The 20,015-nt window shown below is 33.6% G+C and overlaps 3 protein-coding genes across 4 annotated transcripts; 2 read left to right on the top strand and 1 right to left on the bottom strand.

Moving 5' to 3' along the window:
- Positions 1-2,845: 2,845 nt before the first annotated feature.
- On the top strand, positions 2,846-5,961 carry LOC105966632 (mitochondrial outer membrane protein porin 2). The gene is made up of 6 exons (XM_012991226.2): positions 2,846-3,296; positions 3,413-3,480; positions 4,566-4,676; positions 4,931-5,017; positions 5,142-5,350; positions 5,437-5,961. The coding sequence occupies exons 1-6, from the start codon at positions 3,248-3,250 to the stop codon at positions 5,741-5,743; spliced, it is 831 nt and encodes a 276-aa protein (XP_012846680.1). The 5' UTR covers positions 2,846-3,247; the 3' UTR covers positions 5,744-5,961.
- A 1,171-nt stretch (positions 5,962-7,132) lies between these two features.
- Positions 7,133-7,876, bottom strand: LOC105966623 (large ribosomal subunit protein uL24z). The gene has a single exon (XM_012991217.2). It carries the CDS (start codon positions 7,741-7,743, stop codon positions 7,303-7,305), a length of 441 nt encoding a protein of 146 aa, XP_012846671.1. The 5' UTR covers positions 7,744-7,876; the 3' UTR covers positions 7,133-7,302.
- A 1,881-nt stretch (positions 7,877-9,757) lies between these two features.
- On the top strand, positions 9,758-13,354 carry LOC105966631 (Phototropic-responsive NPH3 family protein). Of its 2 annotated transcripts, none has more exons than XM_012991224.2 (4): positions 9,758-10,240; positions 10,344-10,413; positions 11,406-11,930; positions 12,451-13,354. In XM_012991224.2, exons 1-4 carry the CDS (start codon positions 10,077-10,079, stop codon positions 13,243-13,245), a joined length of 1,554 nt encoding a protein of 517 aa, XP_012846678.2. In that variant the 5' UTR covers positions 9,758-10,076; the 3' UTR covers positions 13,246-13,354. The 2 variants fall into 2 exon arrangements, with proteins under 2 accessions (XP_012846678.2, XP_012846679.2); XM_012991225.2 differs by having other exon boundaries at positions 9,993-10,237.
- Positions 13,355-20,015: the final 6,661 nt, after the last annotated feature.

Below are 20,015 nucleotides of genomic sequence, written 5' to 3' on the forward strand. Positions count from 1 at the left end.
TTGAGATTATGCACAATAAACGGTAGCAGTCAAATTATGTAATAAGAATTTATAAAATAAAATGACTCTTTTATTTTCTCACTGTAACAGTGAAATCATATTTGAAGGATTGAACTTTTGAAATGGTCTTGATTTTTTTTTTTTAATAAGGTTAACAAACATAAACTCATTTACGAGAAAGAATAAGAATGAGATGATATTGATCGTTGTAGTTATTGAATTCGAAGAAGAATTTGATAGATTAAGTGTTGTTTGTTTGTTCTTTAACGAGGACACGATTATTAAAGAAGGACTTTTGAAAGAAAAAAAAATATATTTTATAGTCAAATTGCAAACCCTCAATAAACATATTTTTATTTTGAAAAAGGTGTGAGAATTTTTTTTAAACCGGACAAACATTAATTAATACATTTCTTAGATATATAGTTTCTTTTTTTAAGGTTGTTGTCTTCTTTTGAATCTATTTTAAAAGGGCGGGCCGAGTTCCTATACCGGGCCCACCATGCTAAACTTTTTGAACCTTGGTCTTTGTATATATAATGGGTACATAAAATTTGGGCTAATTACAACGGAACCCCTGATCTGAAGTCTATTGATGAACAAATCCCTCGTTTTTCTATAATTACGTCTACCTCTGAAATTTATAGATTTTTTACATTGACACCCCTTCAAAGGGAGGTGGATGTAAGAAATTTACAATCTTCAAAAGGCTGGATGTAATTTTTCAGAAAGTAGGGACTTTTTTATAATTACACTTTATTTCAAGGAGGTGGTTGAAATTTGGCCTATAATCTTCTTAACTATTTTAAAATATTGTTGGCCCAAGCCTGTTGACCAATGTTTTGTCAAGCATAGAGAGTGATTGGACAAAGATGTACTGTGGGAAAACATTGAGTTTGAAAGTAACAATTGTAGTTAGGAATTAAAATGAGCTAAGCCGACTCAATAAAATCTCGAGCTCAATCTCGAATTTTGACTTGAGTTCGAGTTTATTAAATGAAAGCTCGACGAGCTTGAGCTTGAGCTCGAAAAAACTGGCGAGCTCGACTCATTTACACTCTCCTATTTGTAATGTAAATGTTATGCTTTGAATTTTTTTTGTTGGTTTGGAATTCTATACATAAATATGTTTTATATATCAAAAAATAGTTCTAGGTATAAATACAATCTTAACATATGTTCTTAATAATAATAACTAGCATTTTTTCCCCGTGCGATGCACGGAGTATTATTTAAATAGTGAAAGAAAAAAAACCAATTTAATACATAATAAGAAAATATAGTACAGTAATATAGTAAAATTTAATAATGTAGTAATCTTTTTAAGATTTGAGATATATTGATGAAAAATAGGATATCAATAATTGTAGAAAATTATAGTTAAAAAATTAGTACAGAAAAAATATTAAAAATAAATAATTACATAAGTAGCAATAAGGTATGATTCTTCACGGGTTAGTTTTAATTTTAATAATTGTTAAAACTTATAGCTATAAATTAGTAGAGAAAAAATATTAAAAATAAATAATTACAGAAATACCATTAGGGTTTTTTAGGGTTGCCCAGCTTTTCTTTCTTTTATATATAAGATTATAACAAAAACTATTACCATGAACTAAATCACAATTATTGAACACATCCAAATAATTTTTAAATACCAATAGTTACAACTAAAAATTGCAATTTAACTCATTAAATAATGTATTTTAAATAACCATGACGTCATTTTATTCTGATATGGACTAAGAAGCCCATTAGATGTGAAGCCTAAATTAACGTGACACAAAGGTTGTAAAAACTCAGCAAACCTCGTACGAACCAAGCCCACTAGCATATACTTTAGCAGATAATTTAAATTATTATTATTTTAGGGAAGATAATTAAAATTATTTAATCGTGTGATCAGCTGTTTATTTTGGAAGATGTCAAAACCTAATTATGAAGTCAATATTATTTTATGATCTAATCAATAATCATAGAGACGTGAGTTAGTTCACGTTTTCACGTTCCAATTAGAAGAGACAAAAAAAACTGTATTATAATATAATAAGCTATGAAAAGTTCAAATTTTTAGTGGGGGTTATAAAGAGAAATATTATTATTATTATTATTATTATATATATATATATATATAAGTGTTGTTTAATTTGTTCGTATTTTAGTTTAAATATTTATTACTAAATACAAATTACGGCCACCCCTGAGATATACTTAAATTACGGAAAAAACCTTTCAAGTTGAGAAATATGATTGTAATTATCCAAACACTAGTGATTTTTTCCGTACTCAGGGGGTGGCCGTAATTTTCCCTATTAATAAGAAAGTCGAACAAAAAAATAAAAAAGTCTAGCCGTTAGAAACCGTCTAAAGATCGAAAGATGATATGGATTTTCTTGTTTGAAGAGAATGAGTCAAATTATGCAAAAAAAATCTTACAAACAAAACATATTAGGTAGCGCCAATGATTTTGAAATATGTAGCAAACTTTGAAAACGAACTTTCATACGTAGTCAGTCGATTCTATATTTGTCAAGCATGTATTCAACCCCCCCCCCCCCCCCCCCGCCCTTAGGCATATTTCGTTTCTCAATAAGGATATCGAAAGAAATCATGTTTACGGATGTCGAAAGAAAATTATTTGAATAAATGAATTTGAAAAGTGCTACTTGTTAGTCTTTCGAGTATAAATATTTTGTCACTAATAAATAAGGCGACGAAAAAGAAAATAAAAAATAAAAAACCGAACAGAAAATTGAAAAATCGAGCCGTTGTGAACAGCCCCGAAGTATCAACAAATGATAGAGATTTTTTATTTATAGTATTAGATTTCCATTTAATTTCTTTTAACAAACATAACTTATTAGGAAAGGGCAAAACGATTTCGAAATAGCAGCAAATTTAGAAAACTACTTGCATACATATATACATACATACGTAGCCAGTAAATTCTACAGTGTCACGCCTGTGACGGAGCGACCGTCACCTTCTGCCTCTCAACCGTACGATCATTCAAATCAACGGTCCACAACAATCTGATTTTAAATCACCACCATAATTCCGAATATTTACCATTTTCCCCCAAACCTGCGTTTCAGTGTTCACCACGAAAAGACGGTTTTCCTCCATTTCTTCTTCCTCAATCCACACACACACACACACACACACTCTTCCCTTTCATTTTAATTTGACAGAATTTCTCGAATTCAATCTCTCTCACTCAAATTTAGAAACGAATCAGCTGCAGAAAATGAGCAAAGGACCGGGACTCTTCTCAGATATTGGCAAGAAAGCCAAAGGTTCAGATTCTCCGATCAAATCATCAATTCATAAATTTCTTCAATCTCGTGTTTCTGGTTTGAATTTCTGATCGATTTTTGATTTTTAAATTTTTTTTTTTTTTTATTATTTTTAGATCTGCTGACCAGAGATTATCTCTCCGATCACAAATTATCCGTCTCCTCCGTTACTGAATCTGGACTGGTACAATTTTTATTTATTTATTTTATTGTAGTATTTATCGTGGATTATTTATTCGCTGCTTATGCCTTCTTTTTTTCTTGTATCCGTTTGCATTTTATTTTTCCATTGATTTTGTAATTTTGTCCTTGGGTCGTTATTTTTAGGGTTACAGCGTTCATTGATCATGTGCTACCTGTGGTAAATCAATGAGAGATAAAATTGAGATGCAATATGTTTTAGTAGATTCTCTGTAGGCGGAGGAAGGTGGAATTAGGAAAGTATTGATGCAGTTGGATATTGATATGTATATTGCTATGCTCGATTTTAAAATTTGAATACGCTAGTGTTTGGTTGATATGTTATTGTTCCCGATTGACGCTGAACATTTTTATGTTGAATGTGCCTTTAATTGTAGGAAGAACTTATTTTGTTCTCGATTTATTAAATTTTGAATAAGAACTCGTTTCGTGATTTCATTTATTCATGGTGGTTGAATAAGGTCTAACGAGGCCACTGTTTCTCGTATTTGGGTTGAATATAGGGACGTGTTCGCATTCTCATCTGTAATGAAATTATGAACAGTTATATTATGATGATCATCTAGTTTATTGTAATTATAATAGAATTTGGCTATGGGACTTTGGTAGATGTAGTTTGAACAATGATGTACTTTTGTTACCGTTATCAATGTTTTCTCTTGTTTAATATCCTTCTTATTGCTAAAGAATATCTTGACAAACTAATTTGTGTAAATGATTTCTTCAAAAGGAAAACGGAAAATTTTCATTTGTTTAGTCAAAATCTCGATGTGTCATTTTCTTACTAAACGAGATTGAATTTGAGCTTGAAACTCGGAGTGAACTCTTTTTTGATCTATATCTGAAGCCTTTCAATATGGACACGTTGAGCTCCTGCTCGTAATATTGTACTCGAGCTCTCAGATTTTGTCAAACTTAACTTACGACATCCCTGGCCAATTATCATTTATGAATTGCTTAGATTGTTTACCGTTATTTTTTGTTTACCATCATCATTTAATTCCTTAAATGTTTTACGTAGAATCTGAAGTTGCATTCATATCAATCTCGTTTACCTTTTGAATGCAGGCCTTGACAACATCCACAGTGAAAAAAGGAGGCTACTCATCTGGTGATGTGGCTGCTCAGTACGTGTACAAGAATACTTTTCTTGACGTCAAAGTTGATACGGAATCGAATGTGAGATTCTCAAACCTTTTTAATGTGAAACTCCTTTTCTTTTCCATTTACAGTTACGTTGTAATAAATTATTACAATTGGAAGAACCAGAGTAAGATTGAAGAATAAATTATATTTTCGCAATTGGAAGAACCAATTCGAAGTAAAAGTCACCTTCTAATTTTGATGGAGTAGAAAAAGTACCAACCTCGTAAAAAAAAAAAAAAAAAAAAAGTAAATACTCATTTAACTGATCCCTCCTTTCGTTTTGGCAGATCTCAGCAACTGTAGCGATTACTGATATCGTTCCCTCGTCAAAGACCATCGCCACACTGAAATATCCAAATTATGAGTCTGGCAAGGTACCCGCTGTCAATTTATTGTTTTAACTACATAAGTTGATGAGAAAAATAAATAAAGAATTAGCCTTACTCTTTCTCTAACTTGAACCCCCCCACCCCTCTTTTTTTTTTTTTCTTTTTGCAGATGGAATTTCAATACTTTCACCCTCATGCAGCCCTAAGTGCAGCTGTTGGTCTGAACCAAACCCCTCCAATCGATCTTTCAGTCACCCTCGGTACACCCACATTTGCATTGGGTGCAGAGGCAGGTTACGAGACAACTTCCGGTAAATTGACAAAATACACCGCCGCCATAACTGTGACAAAACCAGATTCCTGTGCCTCCATTATTCTGTAAGTCTACAGTATATACCGCATCACTTGTCCTATTTTGGTTTTATTTTTTACTAGAATTATAAAATAAAATAAATATTTTTAAGGGGTGACAAAGGGGACACTATAAAGGTATCAGTCATACACTATTTGGATCAATCAAAGAGGAGTGCTGGTGTGGGTGAGATCGCAAGAAAATTCTCCACAAACGAGAACACATTATCAGTCGGAGGGTCTTACGCAATTGACAGTCTGTCGCTCGTGAAAGTGAAGCTTAACAATCATGGCTCACTGGGGGCCGTTTTGCAGCACGAACTGGCTGGAAAATCACTTGTGACTATATCCAGTGAATTCGACACTAAGGCATTGGATAAGACACCAAAGTTTGGTGTATGCCTTGCTGTGAAACCTTGAGAGCCGTAGTAGTTGAGTTTCTTTTTTGAAAGTTGCGTTGGAAATAAGTTGTATACCGATATACAATTTTTAGATCGTAGGGAATCAAAGCGTCATTTGATGTGATGCAAATGGGGTAGTCGGTTTTCCTCAGTTTTTCAACTATCCCTTTATCATTCTTGTTGAGGATTTTTTGCATGAAAGATATTCTTTGGAGTTGTTAACTCTTTGGTTTGCAACTTTGTTTCATGGCACATTTGGTTTCTTTGGAATAGCTCTACCCTTCTGTCGGTAGAGGTAGTAAGAATTTCAGGCGAACTCGGTGCAACGATACTGGTACAATTGGTTGATCTAAAGTTGAATTTAGTTCAAACGTTTGAACTAAATTGTAATCTAACTTTGAACTTCAAACAAGAGTTAATCTAGTTTTTTGATTCCTCATCTTTATATGCTTGCTTGTTTATTTCAAGCGTCATCATTTTGTTTTTGAATTTTAGCATAAGTTAAACAGCTAAAAATTAGAGATCGTTTGCGTACAAATTTTCATTCTTGTGATGTACAAATGTCTATTTGTAAAGCCATTTTATAAGGCCAACTTTGAAAACATGTGGTATATATCAAATAATTTCTTATGCCAACATACCTCGCTTCTAAAAAAATATGAATTTTTCGGATAGAAAATTACAATTTAAACTGCTAGAACATTGCACAAATGGAATGCTCTTATATTATTCTCAAAAAACCCGAAGAGAATTACGATTAATCATTTACTCAACCACAGAGTAGAACCACCTATACAAATAAACCTTAAATTTGTACCAATATCTTGAAGAACTCTTTATTTATAGACACCAAATTTATCAAATAGTACGATCATGGATTCCAACACATAGGGTAATGCATTGACAAAATCAACGATATCCAAAGCAAGTATAAGACAGCTAAATACGAAAAATAAGCAAAAGAGTTACTTAACTCAGATGTGCATCTATCTAAGAGTTTTAGCTATTTCAATTTTCCTCAAATGAAAACTATAACCAACTTAAACTGGATCGTACTAGGACGAAAACGAGCAATCTATGAACCGTAAAAGAGTATATGGCTAAAATCAACCCTACAAGGGACGGCCAACTTGCAAAAAAAAAAAATATCAAAATTTTAAATCTGAACTTATCAAACAAAAATGATCCAACTCGCTATGGTCCTGCAATTTGCAGTACCGGATTTAATCCGAACAATGAAAATTCAATAGACTGCATATGAAAAAGTCATTGCAAATCTAATTATCTATACTCCAAATAGCTTAACCACTGCAAATAAAATCAATCAAATCTCACGAATTCGAATACGCAATTATTTCAAGAAATGCAAAACACAATTATCAGCAAAATTTACGAAATGGCCAACGCATTTAATACTCTAAGAAACGTCGGCATTTCGACCGAAACAAAACTAAATCAAAAGTACCATCAAAATAAACATAGATTTCGTCCCTCTCTTCCTCGCATCAACATTCATTAATATAAATCCAACAATAAAACAAAAAAGTACTCAATTTCAGAAAGATTAAAAAAAACCTACTAATCGATAGTCTGCATAATATCTTCGGTGGTGAACTTGGTGCCCTTCTCCTTGTCAGCGGCGGCGCGTCCCTTGGCCTTGCGGTCGAGCAGAGATTTGCGATCCTTATCAAGGCGGAGCTTGGTGATGACGACCTTGGAGGGGTGGATGCCGACGTTGACCGTGGATCCGTTGACCTTCTCGCGGGTGATTCGCTCGATGTGGATTACCCATTTCTTACGGTACACCTGCACCACCTTTCCTTCTCTCCCCTTGTACGTGCCGCGGACCACCTGCACCTCGTCGTCCTTGCGCACCGGCATCGACCGCGCGTTGTACTTCGTGCGGAGGTCGCCGGAGAGCGGCGCGCTCATCAGCACGCGGCGGACGCTCGACGGCGCTGTGAAGTGCGCCTTGCGGCTCTTGCGCCGGGACGAGGAGACACGTGGATTGTACTTCATCTTCTTCTTCTTCGCCGGCGGCTGCTGCTGCTGTACTCGGTGGTTGCTGTGAGGCTGGAGAGTGTGGAAGATTAGGGTTTCGGCAATTTATAGTAGGTGTGAAGAAATGTTTTCAGGGTTTCGTAATACGGTGTCGTATGAAATGAACTTTTTTTATTTTCGTGGCCCGTTTAATATATTTGGGCCTTGGGCTTTTGCATCTTGTTTTACTTTATTAGTGGACTTGTTGGGATTGAGGCCCATTGAATCTAGATTCTATTTATTTAAATTTACTTATAAATTTATGGTAAATTACGAAAACCCCCCTGAACTTAGACTAAATAACGAAAAACACCCTCACCTATCTGTAATAACCAAAATCCCCCTCTGATTAACTGTTGATCAAGTTTTTTAATAGAAAATGTGTACAGTCTACGATACATTCTGTTGAATATGTGAGAAATAAAATAAAATATCTGAAATTGCGTAATGCATATTCACTAGAATCAAAAAGTCCGTGAAAGTCACACTGTAAGGGGTTGGTCTAAGACATAAACTAACGTTAGGGTTTTTTTTTTTTTTGATAATTACGAATAGGTGGATGTGGTTTTTGTAATTTAATCTAAGTTCAGAGGGGCTTTCGTAATTTATCCTATAAATTTTTATTTTATTAATTTAATTAATTTTTTGATGGCGAAAATACTAAAGAACAATTAAATTAATTCAAAATTTTGAATCACAGTCCAAAATATATTCAACATTAATTCCTTTTCAGATAATTCAAGTATGTGATTAGATTGTGCAAATATTGGGTGTTTTCGTATAGACAACGGATCATTAAAATCCGTTCGAAGTCTTATTATTAGTTGATGGGAGTTTACAACGATGAACGTAATTTGCAGGATTCATTACATTTAAAACGTATATGTTATCTGGATTTAGTTCATGTATTTTATATCTTTAATTTAATAGAATCATCGACGTAACGTATTTTAAATTGAATATTATGTTCATTAAAAAATGCTAATAATGAATTTATAAATTAATATAGGTTGTCAATTGACAAATGAACTAATAATTATTATTTTTCGATTATTCAATATTCCATTTCAATTATATTTTTATCAATCCAAAATATATTAATTTATATAGGTTTTATTACTTGTACAATGAAAAACAAATAGACTACATCTACATAGATAGGGGTCACAAGTTCCACATTCCCAAACTAGTAGGTTGCATATGAATTTAGGTAGATCTAACTATGGGCATTTATCTCCTGTATTATTATGATTTCTGAATATACTGTCAAATACAGGAATTACAATTTAACCCGCCTGGTGCCACCCGGAAAATAGTAGGGAATACCCGTCTGGAAAAATATGGAGCGGGTAAGGGGCAGGGATGTGTTATGCTATACGGGCCCACATCCCTGCTCCGTAGCCCCGCCCCGTCATGGTATTATAATACATATATGTTTAAATTTACTACAATCTTAATTTAAACAAAAATCTTATTTCCATAATTTATTTTATTTTACTTTTAGCTCGTTACCATGAAATTTAATTAAATCTTATTTCCATAAAATTTAATTTACTATTTTTTTTAAACTTGTTTTCACAAGAATAATTTAAGAATGATACATATATGTATAATTTTTCCGGAGATTTTGGCGGGACGGATACCCGAGGGTACCCGCATAATGTTCATGGAGTCGAGGATGGGGAATACCGGACGGGGATTTTTACGGAGATGGGAAGGGGATTTTCAATTATTTTTAAAATAATTTTATAAATAAATTGTGGGGTGGTGAAGTAAAATAAAATATGTCTTCGCAGTAAATAAAAAATAAAAATTGCGGTAAAAATATAATTTTAACCTAGTGAAACAAATTGGGGGTGCAAACAAAGTCAAAAAAAAAAACTGTCAAAGCAAAAACAGGCGTTGTAGTACAAATGGTGGGCATCTATCAAATCAAATAAATGGTTTTCGAACCACGCGCTTCACAAATTGCTCCCGCCTGAACTGAGAAAGCCTTCTCTCCGGTTGGATTTAAAATTCCAGTAGAGAGAGAAACAAGAGAGAGAGAGTGAGAGAGTGGTGGGGGAGGTCAACATTTATGGTTGTTCACATGCCCATACTTAATGCACCAACACACCCAATTTAAATTAAAAATTAAAATAGAAATAAAAATCATACAAGGTAAAACAATTTCAATCCATCCCCATTTATTACTTCACCAAAAAAACCCCCAAATACCCCTCAGATTTTCTACCTAAATTAAAAACCAAATCCTGCCATTTTTTTTTATAAGAGAGAGAGAGAGTGACAGAGAGGAGAGAGAAGGAAAAAAAATGGAAGAATTGGGGATGAGTGGGTGGAATCAATTGGGGGTTGTTGGCACAATTTATGAAGAAGAAAATGAAGATTCGTATTCATCTTCTCCGTCGACTATACCTTCTCCGGAATTCACCCCTTCTCCCACCCCCCAACTTTCCGGCGCGGCGGCGCAACCGTGGTAATCACACTCACACTCACACTCACTCACACACCCACACACACACACGTGTATATATTTATTCGCGTAGATCTCTGATATGTATACATTTGATCGGAATCAGGTCATCGGAGAGGAGGCATGATCCAGATGTGGTGATACATGTTCAGGATTCTTCTTTTCGCCTTCACAAGGTGTGTGTGTGTGTTTTTCTCTACATTTAATTTTATTTTTGGCGGAATTTTTTAATTTTTTTTAATTTATAAAAAGTCAAGTTTTATTGACACTACACCATGTGTAATACATGTGATAGTTTTCGATATTTGATTGACACACAATTCATATATATCTATAATAAAATATACTGATTATACATGTGTATTGTTAAATATAATTCGATAAATTTACCGGTGTGACATATAATTCGATAAAATTTTCGAGCATATTTAGTGAGTCATAAAGTTGGTGAATTGCAATTCTACCAATATCTTAAATTATATGTATATTACAATCGTCTCCCTGAGGTATAATGTAATTACGAAAAAAACTGTTTTTTTTAAATTACATCAAAGACCCTGCACTTTGTAAATTTCTTACATCCACGTCCCTACAAAAGGGTGTTAATGTAATGAATCAACAAGGACTGGATGTAATTATAGAAAAAATGATGATTTTCGTAAATAGACCTTACATGGATTGATTGTTATTTATCCTAAATTATATTAGTTTATATTATCATTTTTTTTTGGTGTATCGTGTTTTATCCTAAATTATATTAGTTTATATTATCATTTTTTTTGGTGTATGGTGTTTTGTTGAATGAAATTTTAATCTTTAGAATAATTTGGGGTTAAGAGGTTTAAATTCATAGTAGCAATTTTTTTAAACCTAATTTAATGTACTCGTTTTATTATAAACTAGTTTTTCGATTATTATAATGGATTTAAATTTCATTTTAAATGGATAAATCCAAAATTTCAGCCCTGTTTTATTTTTCTCTTCCCCATAAAATTAATAAAAATTTCAAGTCACAAAAGGGATGTTGATACATAATACCTGCAATGGCAGCAAGTATTTAATTTTTCTATACGTTAGTTCGTTACCCTAAATAAATGTGCCAATGTGGGGTGTTTTTCGATATAAATGAAAAGTGATGGTGCATTTACTCTATTTCACTGTTTCTCAGGGGGCATTAACTGCAAAGAGTACCTATCTGAAACGGCAGCTCACCGAATTCCCCGAAATAACCCTCTCCCCGCCGTTAAACATAACGGCCCAAACATTCTCCTTAGTAACGGACTTCTGCTACGGCAGCCACGTCGCCGTTACTCCGTTCAACGTCGCTGCGCTCCGTACGGCGGCGGAGTTGCTCGGGATGACGGAGGACGGCGGCGGACCGCCGGGAGAAGAGAACTTGCAGCAGAAAACGGAGGCGTATTTCCGTCAGGCAATTTACGTGAACAAGGAGTACGCGTGTATCGTGCTGCGGTCGTGTTTTCCGCTGCTGCCGGAGGCGGAGACGGCGGCGGCGCTCGTGAGTAGATGCGTTGAGGCGTTAGCTTTGACGGCGGAATCTGACGGCGATATGAGCTGTTTGGAAGGATTCAAGAGCGTGGCGTTTGAGGATTTACAGGTTATTCTGGAGTCCGTTAGTCAACGCTTGACCGACTGTCACGATCTTCTTTATAGAATCATTGACATTTATCTCAAGGTATGCATGCATATATACTTTTTGAATTTAATGATTAAAATTTAACAATTTATAATTTATAATCATTTTAATTATCAATATTAGTCAAATTTAAGTACAACCTTATACAATTAATTCACATTTTTAATATTAATAATTCAAATTTTTATTCATAAGGACCAAATTCTATTTTTTAATTTGCAACACCAAACTATTATGGAAAAATTACAATTTTCATCCATCAAGTTTGCACCCATTTCATATTTAGTACCCTATGTTCACAAAAAACACATTTGGTCCCTCGTGTTTCAACAATTTAACGTTTTTTGTCATTTTCATCAATTTACCGTTAGTCTCTCAGTTTAGCATATGCTCGATTCCATTAGTTTTAATGAAAAATTGACTGAAATGACTAAAAATGTTGAATTTTTGAAACACGAGGGACTAAATGTGACCGAAAATGTATTTTTCCCTATTGTATTATCAATTATCATCACTATTTTGACATTTCTTCACTTATAAAAAAAAAAATAAAAAATAGGAGAACATCGAAACGGTGTCGGAGGATGAGAAAATCCAAATGTGCAACCACATAGACTGCAGCATCCTAACACCAAGACTCCTCATGCACGCCGTACAAAACCCGAAAATGCCCCTCCGATTCGTCGTCCAAGCCATGTTCCTCCAGCAGCTCAACACCCGCCACTCCATCATCTCCGCCGCCACCTCCTCCCCCGACCACCACCACCCCCACCCCCGCCGCATCCACCAAGAACACTCGAAAAAAGACCCCGTCACCCTCGGCGCCATACTCGAGCGCGACGCCGCCCTCCGCCAGGTGTCGCAGCTCAAGTCCATCATGACCGCCACCAACTCAAGAATCCAAACCCTAGAGAAAGAGCTCCACGGAATGAGGCAACTGTTAAACGAATCGGAGAGTGTCAAGAACCGGGCCGGGTCGGGTCGGTCCGCGAGCTTTCGGTTCAGCTCCGAGCCGACTAGTAGAAACTACAACAAGATCGAAAGGGGACAAATGGGTTCGATTTCGGCGTCGAGTTTTAGGAGCCTCGCCGAACGGGGTAGGAGAACGGAGATTTCGTCTTCGTCGGAGGAGTCATACTCCGACGGGAGCTCCGGCGGCGAGAAGAGTTTCGGCCGGAGATTAATGAGCGGATTGAAGAGTGCTTTCCGTCTTCAGAAGAAGAAGTGTAGTAGTGAGAGCAAAGTGCCGGTCAAGATTAATGGTGAAAATTTGAGGGAAGATGGAAACAAGGACAATATTGTCATTATTAAAAAAGATCAAGCCTTTCACAGGCGCACTCGCTCTCGATCGTAATATGTAGGTTAATTAATAATTATTACATTTTTTTTGTATTATATTATTTAAGTTTTTTTTTTTGGGTATGAACTAGGGATATTTTTTCCCAATAAAACATGTTTAAAAAGTTTTGAGTGTTGTTGATTATTGCCCCGAATTCAAATGGGATAAAGAAGGTAGTTTGACTAGGGATTTTGTGACAATCTCAAGATCTCACTCTAATTAAATTCTACTCCTTTCACATTATATTGTCGAAAGGTATACTGGATGTCGGATTTGGGTCCGACGATAGCTAGACGGTTGATGGAATGTAGTAAATACGAGAGAGAGAGAGAGAGAGAGAGAGAGAGAGAGAGAGAGCGCTTTTAGAAGAGGGTATTAAGAATATTTTTATTGTTGATGTTTTTTTGTTTTGTTAGACCATTTTATTGTTGATGTTAAAAACGTGGCTTCACTCATTTTTTATGAACCTTACATACAAAGGAGAGAATATTCAATTAGCATCAATCAAAGATCCTACTTGATCTTCTTTACATATCTATGGTTATTTCATTTAGGGGTGAGTTCGGGACGGGATTTCGGGAATTCGGGATTTTCGGGATCGGGATTTCGGGATTCGGGATAGAAATTTTAAATCCCAATCCTGTTCCATAATATTAAATCCCGGTAATATCGGTATCCCTAAATATTTCGGGAATTCGGGAATGGGATCGGGAATCCCATATTTTGCCTAAAAACTAAGAAATATTGTTTTTTTTTTTTCCATTAGTATTATTTTATACATTAAACTAACTTGAATATATTATATACATACTATTATTATTGCACTATTTATTTTTACCACAAAACTTGGAACAAATGAAATTTGAAAAATTTAAAAATAAGTTGAAACGATATATTATAATGTATTTCTCATCTCCTTGACAAATATATATATATATATATATATATATATATATATATATATATATATATAGAATAACTTAATTTTGATGAATAGTAAAATAACAAAAGCAATCACACCAATTAATTATTCAAAAAAATCACAGTCGGAAGAAAAAATTGCAGAAATTAGCCTCTAAACAAGTTAGAGGAAACAAACATATAAGAAAAATACATACCTCCAAGAAAGAATACCAGGGTAAAATATTTAAGCCGATATTGAGATTTGTTCGTATAAATAATCAAATTCTTTCTTCTTCTCAGATGGAACAAGGTGTTCTGATCGTGTATGGTACTTATATATATATATATATATATATATATATATATATATATATATATATATATAACCAATCCACGTTACTAACCTAATTGGAATATATGTGTGTGTGTGTTTTTTTATTAGTTTTTTTTTTCTTTTTTCCTAATTCGGGATTAAAATATCCCGATCGGGATTGAACCAATTCCCGAATCCCGATCCCGTATTTGTTCCTAATCCCGATCCCGAATCCCGTAATTCCGAATTCCCGAAGTTTTAATCCCAAATAGTAAAATTCTAATCGGGACGGGACGGGATCCCGAATCCCGATCCCAAAGTCCCAGCCCTAATTTCATTTATGGCAAGAAGCTCTTATCAAGGCTTGTTGCGAGCAGCCGCTATGATCTGGATCACTCGTTCTTAACAAGTCTCATTGGGCTTTATTCGTTCATGGGCTTCCCAATTCGTCGCGCGAGCTCCTCAGCAAGAGCCAACTCGCTTGGTGGGCTTCTACTATGGATCATATGTAGTATGGTCCACCCTCTATCCTGGGTATACCCAAATCAACCATCATCATAGGTGCACCGAGTAAATCTACACTCTCGTATAATAGTTTGTAAACTATACGAGAGATATAAATCATACTAGACCAACAATATGTGACAAGTTCCACTTATCGATATTTTCGTTGCCAACGAATTTATTTCATTGCAAAACTATGGTCTGAATTTTTATCGAAGCCGGACCCACATCCGCCAACCCGACCCACATCCATTGGACCACCGAGCCAAGCCGGACCCCCACATCCATTGGACCACCGAGCTACTTCGGAATATGAATATTTGGGTCGAACTCACGACCGGCCCAACGGGCTGATAAATGTTAAATATATGAAAATATGACAATGGTAGGAATTGAACCCTGGTTGATTTGAAGTTATAGCCCCTTCAAACCGATGGGGCAACATTATATTTTGCAAATTGGCTGAGAATAAATTTATAAAAACTAAATAGATAAGGAAAAATGTTTAATATAGTTATATAAATAAATAAGATTTTTTTTTATCATATTTTATTTTATATAATAATAATAATAATAATAATAATAATAATAATAATAATAATAATAATAATAATAATAATAATAATAATAATAATAATAATAATAATAATAATAATAATAATAATAATAATAATATATTCAATAAATTAAAATCAATAAAAAAATAGTTGGTTTGTAAATTGGCAACGATTATATTTTGTTGCCAAATCACTTGTAACATTTACAAACGATTATATTTTGTTGCCAAATCACTTGGAGCATTTACAACAAAATATTTCGTTGTCTTTTATCACTTACTGGCAAAAAATAAATTTGTTGTCGTTGTATATGTATTTACTACAATTTTATATCGTAGCAAAAAGAAACACTCTTTTGCAACAAATGAAGTTGTTGTCTTACATTAAATTCGTTGCGAAATATATATGATACTATTCACAACAATAGTTTTCGTTGCCTATGAGATTCAAAGGCAACAAAAATTTCTTGTTACAAAAAGGTTTTTTTAGTCACAAATACTATATTTCGTTGCTAAAATATAATTATTGGCAACGAAATTAATTTCGTCCACAAAGAAATCGTTGCCTATTTTACATTTTCTTGTAGTGTATACTTAATCACTTGCGGAACTTAGTTGACTATCCATACTTTGATTACTTTCATTAATTTATATTTGATTCAGATATGATTTTTCGTAGACATTAAGTAGCTACTTAGCTAGTACTTCTTAATTAAAATAGTTGACAAAATTAATATATAGCTTCCCTATGACATACAAATTAGATAAAATTACATCTCACATATGGAGTAAATATATGGCTTAATTCCACTTTGTACCCTCGAAATGAATTAATAATACTTTGTACCCTCGAAACACAATATATCATGCATTGTAACCTGCATGAATTTTTAAAACTAATTTAATATTTTTAGTGGTATTAAGAAAATATATTTTTTATCATAAAAAAATATTTTATGAAAAAAAGTCCTACAGCTATTTCGTTATTAAGTTATTTGAAAATTATATTTTCTTCCAAATATTTCTACCTAATATTTCCACCAATTATAATAAAAGATTTATCAATCGAATAATTTAGTGATACAAGTTTATTTAATTTTATTTTGTAAGAAAATATTTTCTTTTCAATTATCCGGTGTGATTTTTATTTTTTCGAGGTTGAAGAAAATAACAATTTAATTTGTTAATTTGCATCCAGGAAAAAAAAACCAATAAAAAATGAATTATCCTTTATTTATTCAAATTCATGGTGCATTATGAATGATTTATTGTGTTTTGAGGGTGCACAGTGCAAAAATAGTATATTTTAAGGGTGCAAAATGAGATTAAGCCGTAATATATATATATATATATATATATATATATATATATATATATATATATATATATATATATATATATATATATATATATATTTAAATGAATATTTTATATATTGTAATGCCCCGGTTGGCAAGATAAGATTAACCAAGATAAGATTAAATAATCTAATGAGACTCAATTATTTATTGAAGCTTGAAACGTCCAACAAAAAAACTCATTAGAAGGCAAGATTCCATGATTATATAATTTTGGCGAGTCTACTCGACAATTTATTGAGGCCTGAGGGTACCAAACATCAAATTAAGTCCAACTATTTAGTTAATCTTGAAAACCATACGGGGCCTAAATGTGTTATCCGTTGTAGAGAGATATTCGGAATCCTAAATGTGTTAATACTCATTGGAATCTCAAAAGTTTCGTTATTTTTAAGGCAGTTAAAGAAATGTAAAATTAAATCGATAAGAGGTAAACGGCGATTTATAAAACGGCACAAAAAATTGAAGGGCAATTATAATTTAATCCCTCATCCCATTTTATTTGCCGTTTTAAGCTGATATACACGTATTAAGAAAACTAATAGCCTCGTTTGGTTGTCAAGATAAGATTAGTTAAGATAAGACTAAATAATCTAATGAAATTCAATTATTGTATTAGATATTGGAAGGTCCAAACATGCTTAAAAGGGAAGATAAACCATGATAACATAATATTTGCGGGTCGACCCAGCAAGTTATTGATAATACCAAATATCAAACAAAATCCAACTATTTAGTTATTCATGAAAAATCTCTCCAACTAAACGTGGCCTTAATGTACATAGAATAACATTTATTAATAACATATAAGTAGATTTAGTGATAACATAATAAAGGTAGCAACTCGTTGTCAAATAATAAAATAAAGATTTTAGTAACTCATTATCTAGAATATGCAAAGTTATTGTGCTCTTTAAATTATAGTATTCATAGGAATAAATAAAAATGAAGTTCGAATTTCAATTAGAGAATCAAATTAAGTTCCATAAAGAATCTACCGAACCTGAGCTAGATACTACAGTATCGTTCAGGCAAGCTATACTAATTTGTGTAAGAATTTGTCCACAATTAAGTTATTAAAATGTACCAAACATGCAATAATGGTTTACCTAGGGGTGGCAATTTGGATTCGGTTCTATGAATCTGATTAGATCCGGTTCAGTCCATAAGAATCCAATTTAGATTAAGTCTAGTTGAAACGATCGAATCAAGTTGAATTTTTTTTTTTAAAACAGGATCCATGTGAATCCACTTTAGATCCATTGAAAGTTTAACCACAAAATAAAGTGGGTCTGATTGGATCCAACCAAAACCCAATTAAATACCAAAATAATTTTCTCAAACAAAAAAAAAGTCAAATATTATTTTAATTAAAAGTTTAATTGATAAAAAATTATCAATGAGTATATTAATAAAAACTATGAGTGTATGTCAGTGAGTGTGATGTGTGTGTGTGTGTAAAACAGTGTGTGTGTGTTTAGAAACTGTGTGTGTATGCCAGTGTGTATGTGTGTGTGTGTAAAACAGAGTGTGTGTGTAGAAACTGTGTGTGTATGTGAGTGTGTGTGTGTGTAAAACAGTGTGTGTGTAGAAAGTGTGTGTGTGTGTGTGTGTGTGTGTGTGTGTGTGTGTTTGTGTGTGTGTGTGTATCATACACTATAGGAAGAATAGAAAGAGAGAAATAATAATACGTAATATAAAAGAAACCCCCATTGTGTTATGGGTTGATTACATGGAATATATATAGAGAAATATTGCAAGGTAATAGAGTTTGACTAGGTAACTAAATCCTAACTAATCTAGGTAACTCAATCATACTAGAATCCTAATATTACAAGAGTTATTATAATATAATATTCTCTAACACGCCCCCGCAGTCGAAACGTGACGAACGTGAAGACTGGACAATCACTTGCTAGCACGCTCCCGCAGTCGGAACGAATATACTCCAAACATGACGACTGGATAAAAAAAACAAAAAACCCGCAAAATCCAGCAGTAGTGAAATCTTTGATAAAAATACCTGCCAAATTAATAGAAAGAAAATAATAATAATAATAACATGGAGAGATTTTTTTTTTTTTGTTTTTTTTTTTTTTTTTTTTTTTTGAATCGAGAGAGAGAAGATATGAGATGGGGAAGAAGAAGAATAATTAGAAGAAGGATAGAGATCCAAGAGATAGAAAAGAGATTAATCGACTAAGAAGAAGAGGATGTCGAAGAAATATATAAGTGAAAAGAAGAAGAGTACCACCACCGAGAGAATTGGTTTGGTGGTCGCCGGCCATTGAGAATAAGAAGAGGCGGCGGCTAGGTTGTAGACTATGGAGAAGAAAAGAGGAGGAAGAATAGAAGCGGCTGCTAGATTTTAGGCCATGGAGAAAGAAGAAGAATAAGAAGAAAAAAGATAGAAAACCACCGGGGGAGGGAGAAAATTTGGGTGGTGTTCATAGAAAAGATAGAAAAAGAGACGAAGAAGAAGAAAAAGATAGAGAACCACCGGGGGAGGGAGAAATATGGGTGGTCACCGCCATAGAGAAGAAAGGCGGCTAAGAGAAGAGGAAGAAGAAGAAAAAAAGATAGAAAACCACCGGGGGAGGGAGAAAATTTGGGTGGTGTTCATAGAAAAGATAGAAAAAGAGACGAAGAAGATGAAAAAGATAGAGAAGATGCACCACCGGGGGAGGGAGAAGATTCGAGTGGTGTTCATGGAAAAGATAGAAAAAAAAGAAAAAATATTAGAGTACCACCACCGGGGGGAGGGAGAATATTGGGTGGTCACCGCCATGGAGAAGAAAGGCAGCTAGGTTTTCACCGCCATGGAGAAGAAAGGCGGCTAGGTTAAAAAACCTAAACCTGGTGCTCTGATACCATATAGGAAGAATAGAAAGAGAGAAATAATAATACGTAATATAAAAGAAACCCCCATTGTGTTATGGGTTGATTACATGGAATATATATAGAGAAATATTGCAAGGTAATAGAGTTTGACTAGGTAACTAAATCATAACTAATCTAGGTAACTCAATCATACTAGAATCCTAATATTACAAGAGTTATTATAATATAATATTCTCTAACATACACAATGTATGTGACTGTGTGTAGAAACAGTGTGTGTATGTGAGTGTCTGTGTGTGTGTAAAACAGT

This window comes from Erythranthe guttata, chromosome 12 (assembly GCF_056151865.1).
Source record: "Erythranthe guttata isolate IM_541 chromosome 12, IM_541, whole genome shotgun sequence".
Classification (NCBI taxonomy): domain Eukaryota; kingdom Viridiplantae; phylum Streptophyta; class Magnoliopsida; order Lamiales; family Phrymaceae; genus Erythranthe; species Erythranthe guttata.

What these genes read in the sequence shown, in the direction of transcription:
- LOC105966631 (XM_012991224.2), top strand. Translation starts at nt 10,077, where the DNA reads ATGGAAGAATTGGGGATGAGTGGGTGGAATCAATTGGGGGTTGTTGGC. An exon ending in GGCGCGGCGGCGCAACCGTG is followed by an intron (nt 10,241 to 10,343) that starts GTAATCACACTC and finishes GATCGGAATCAG; the next exon opens with GTCATCGGAGAGGAGGCATG. An exon ending in TCATTGACATTTATCTCAAG is followed by an intron (nt 11,931 to 12,450) that starts GTATGCATGCAT and finishes AATAAAAAATAG; the next exon opens with GAGAACATCGAAACGGTGTC.
- LOC105966623 (XM_012991217.2), bottom strand. Translation starts at nt 7,743, where the DNA reads ATGAAGTACAATCCACGTGTCTCCTCGTCCCGGCGCAAGAGCCGCAAG.
- LOC105966632 (XM_012991226.2), top strand. Translation starts at nt 3,248, where the DNA reads ATGAGCAAAGGACCGGGACTCTTCTCAGATATTGGCAAGAAAGCCAAA. An exon ending in CCGTTACTGAATCTGGACTG is followed by an intron (nt 3,481 to 4,565) that starts GTACAATTTTTA and finishes TTTTGAATGCAG; the next exon opens with GCCTTGACAACATCCACAGT. An exon ending in AAGTTGATACGGAATCGAAT is followed by an intron (nt 4,677 to 4,930) that starts GTGAGATTCTCA and finishes TCGTTTTGGCAG; the next exon opens with ATCTCAGCAACTGTAGCGAT.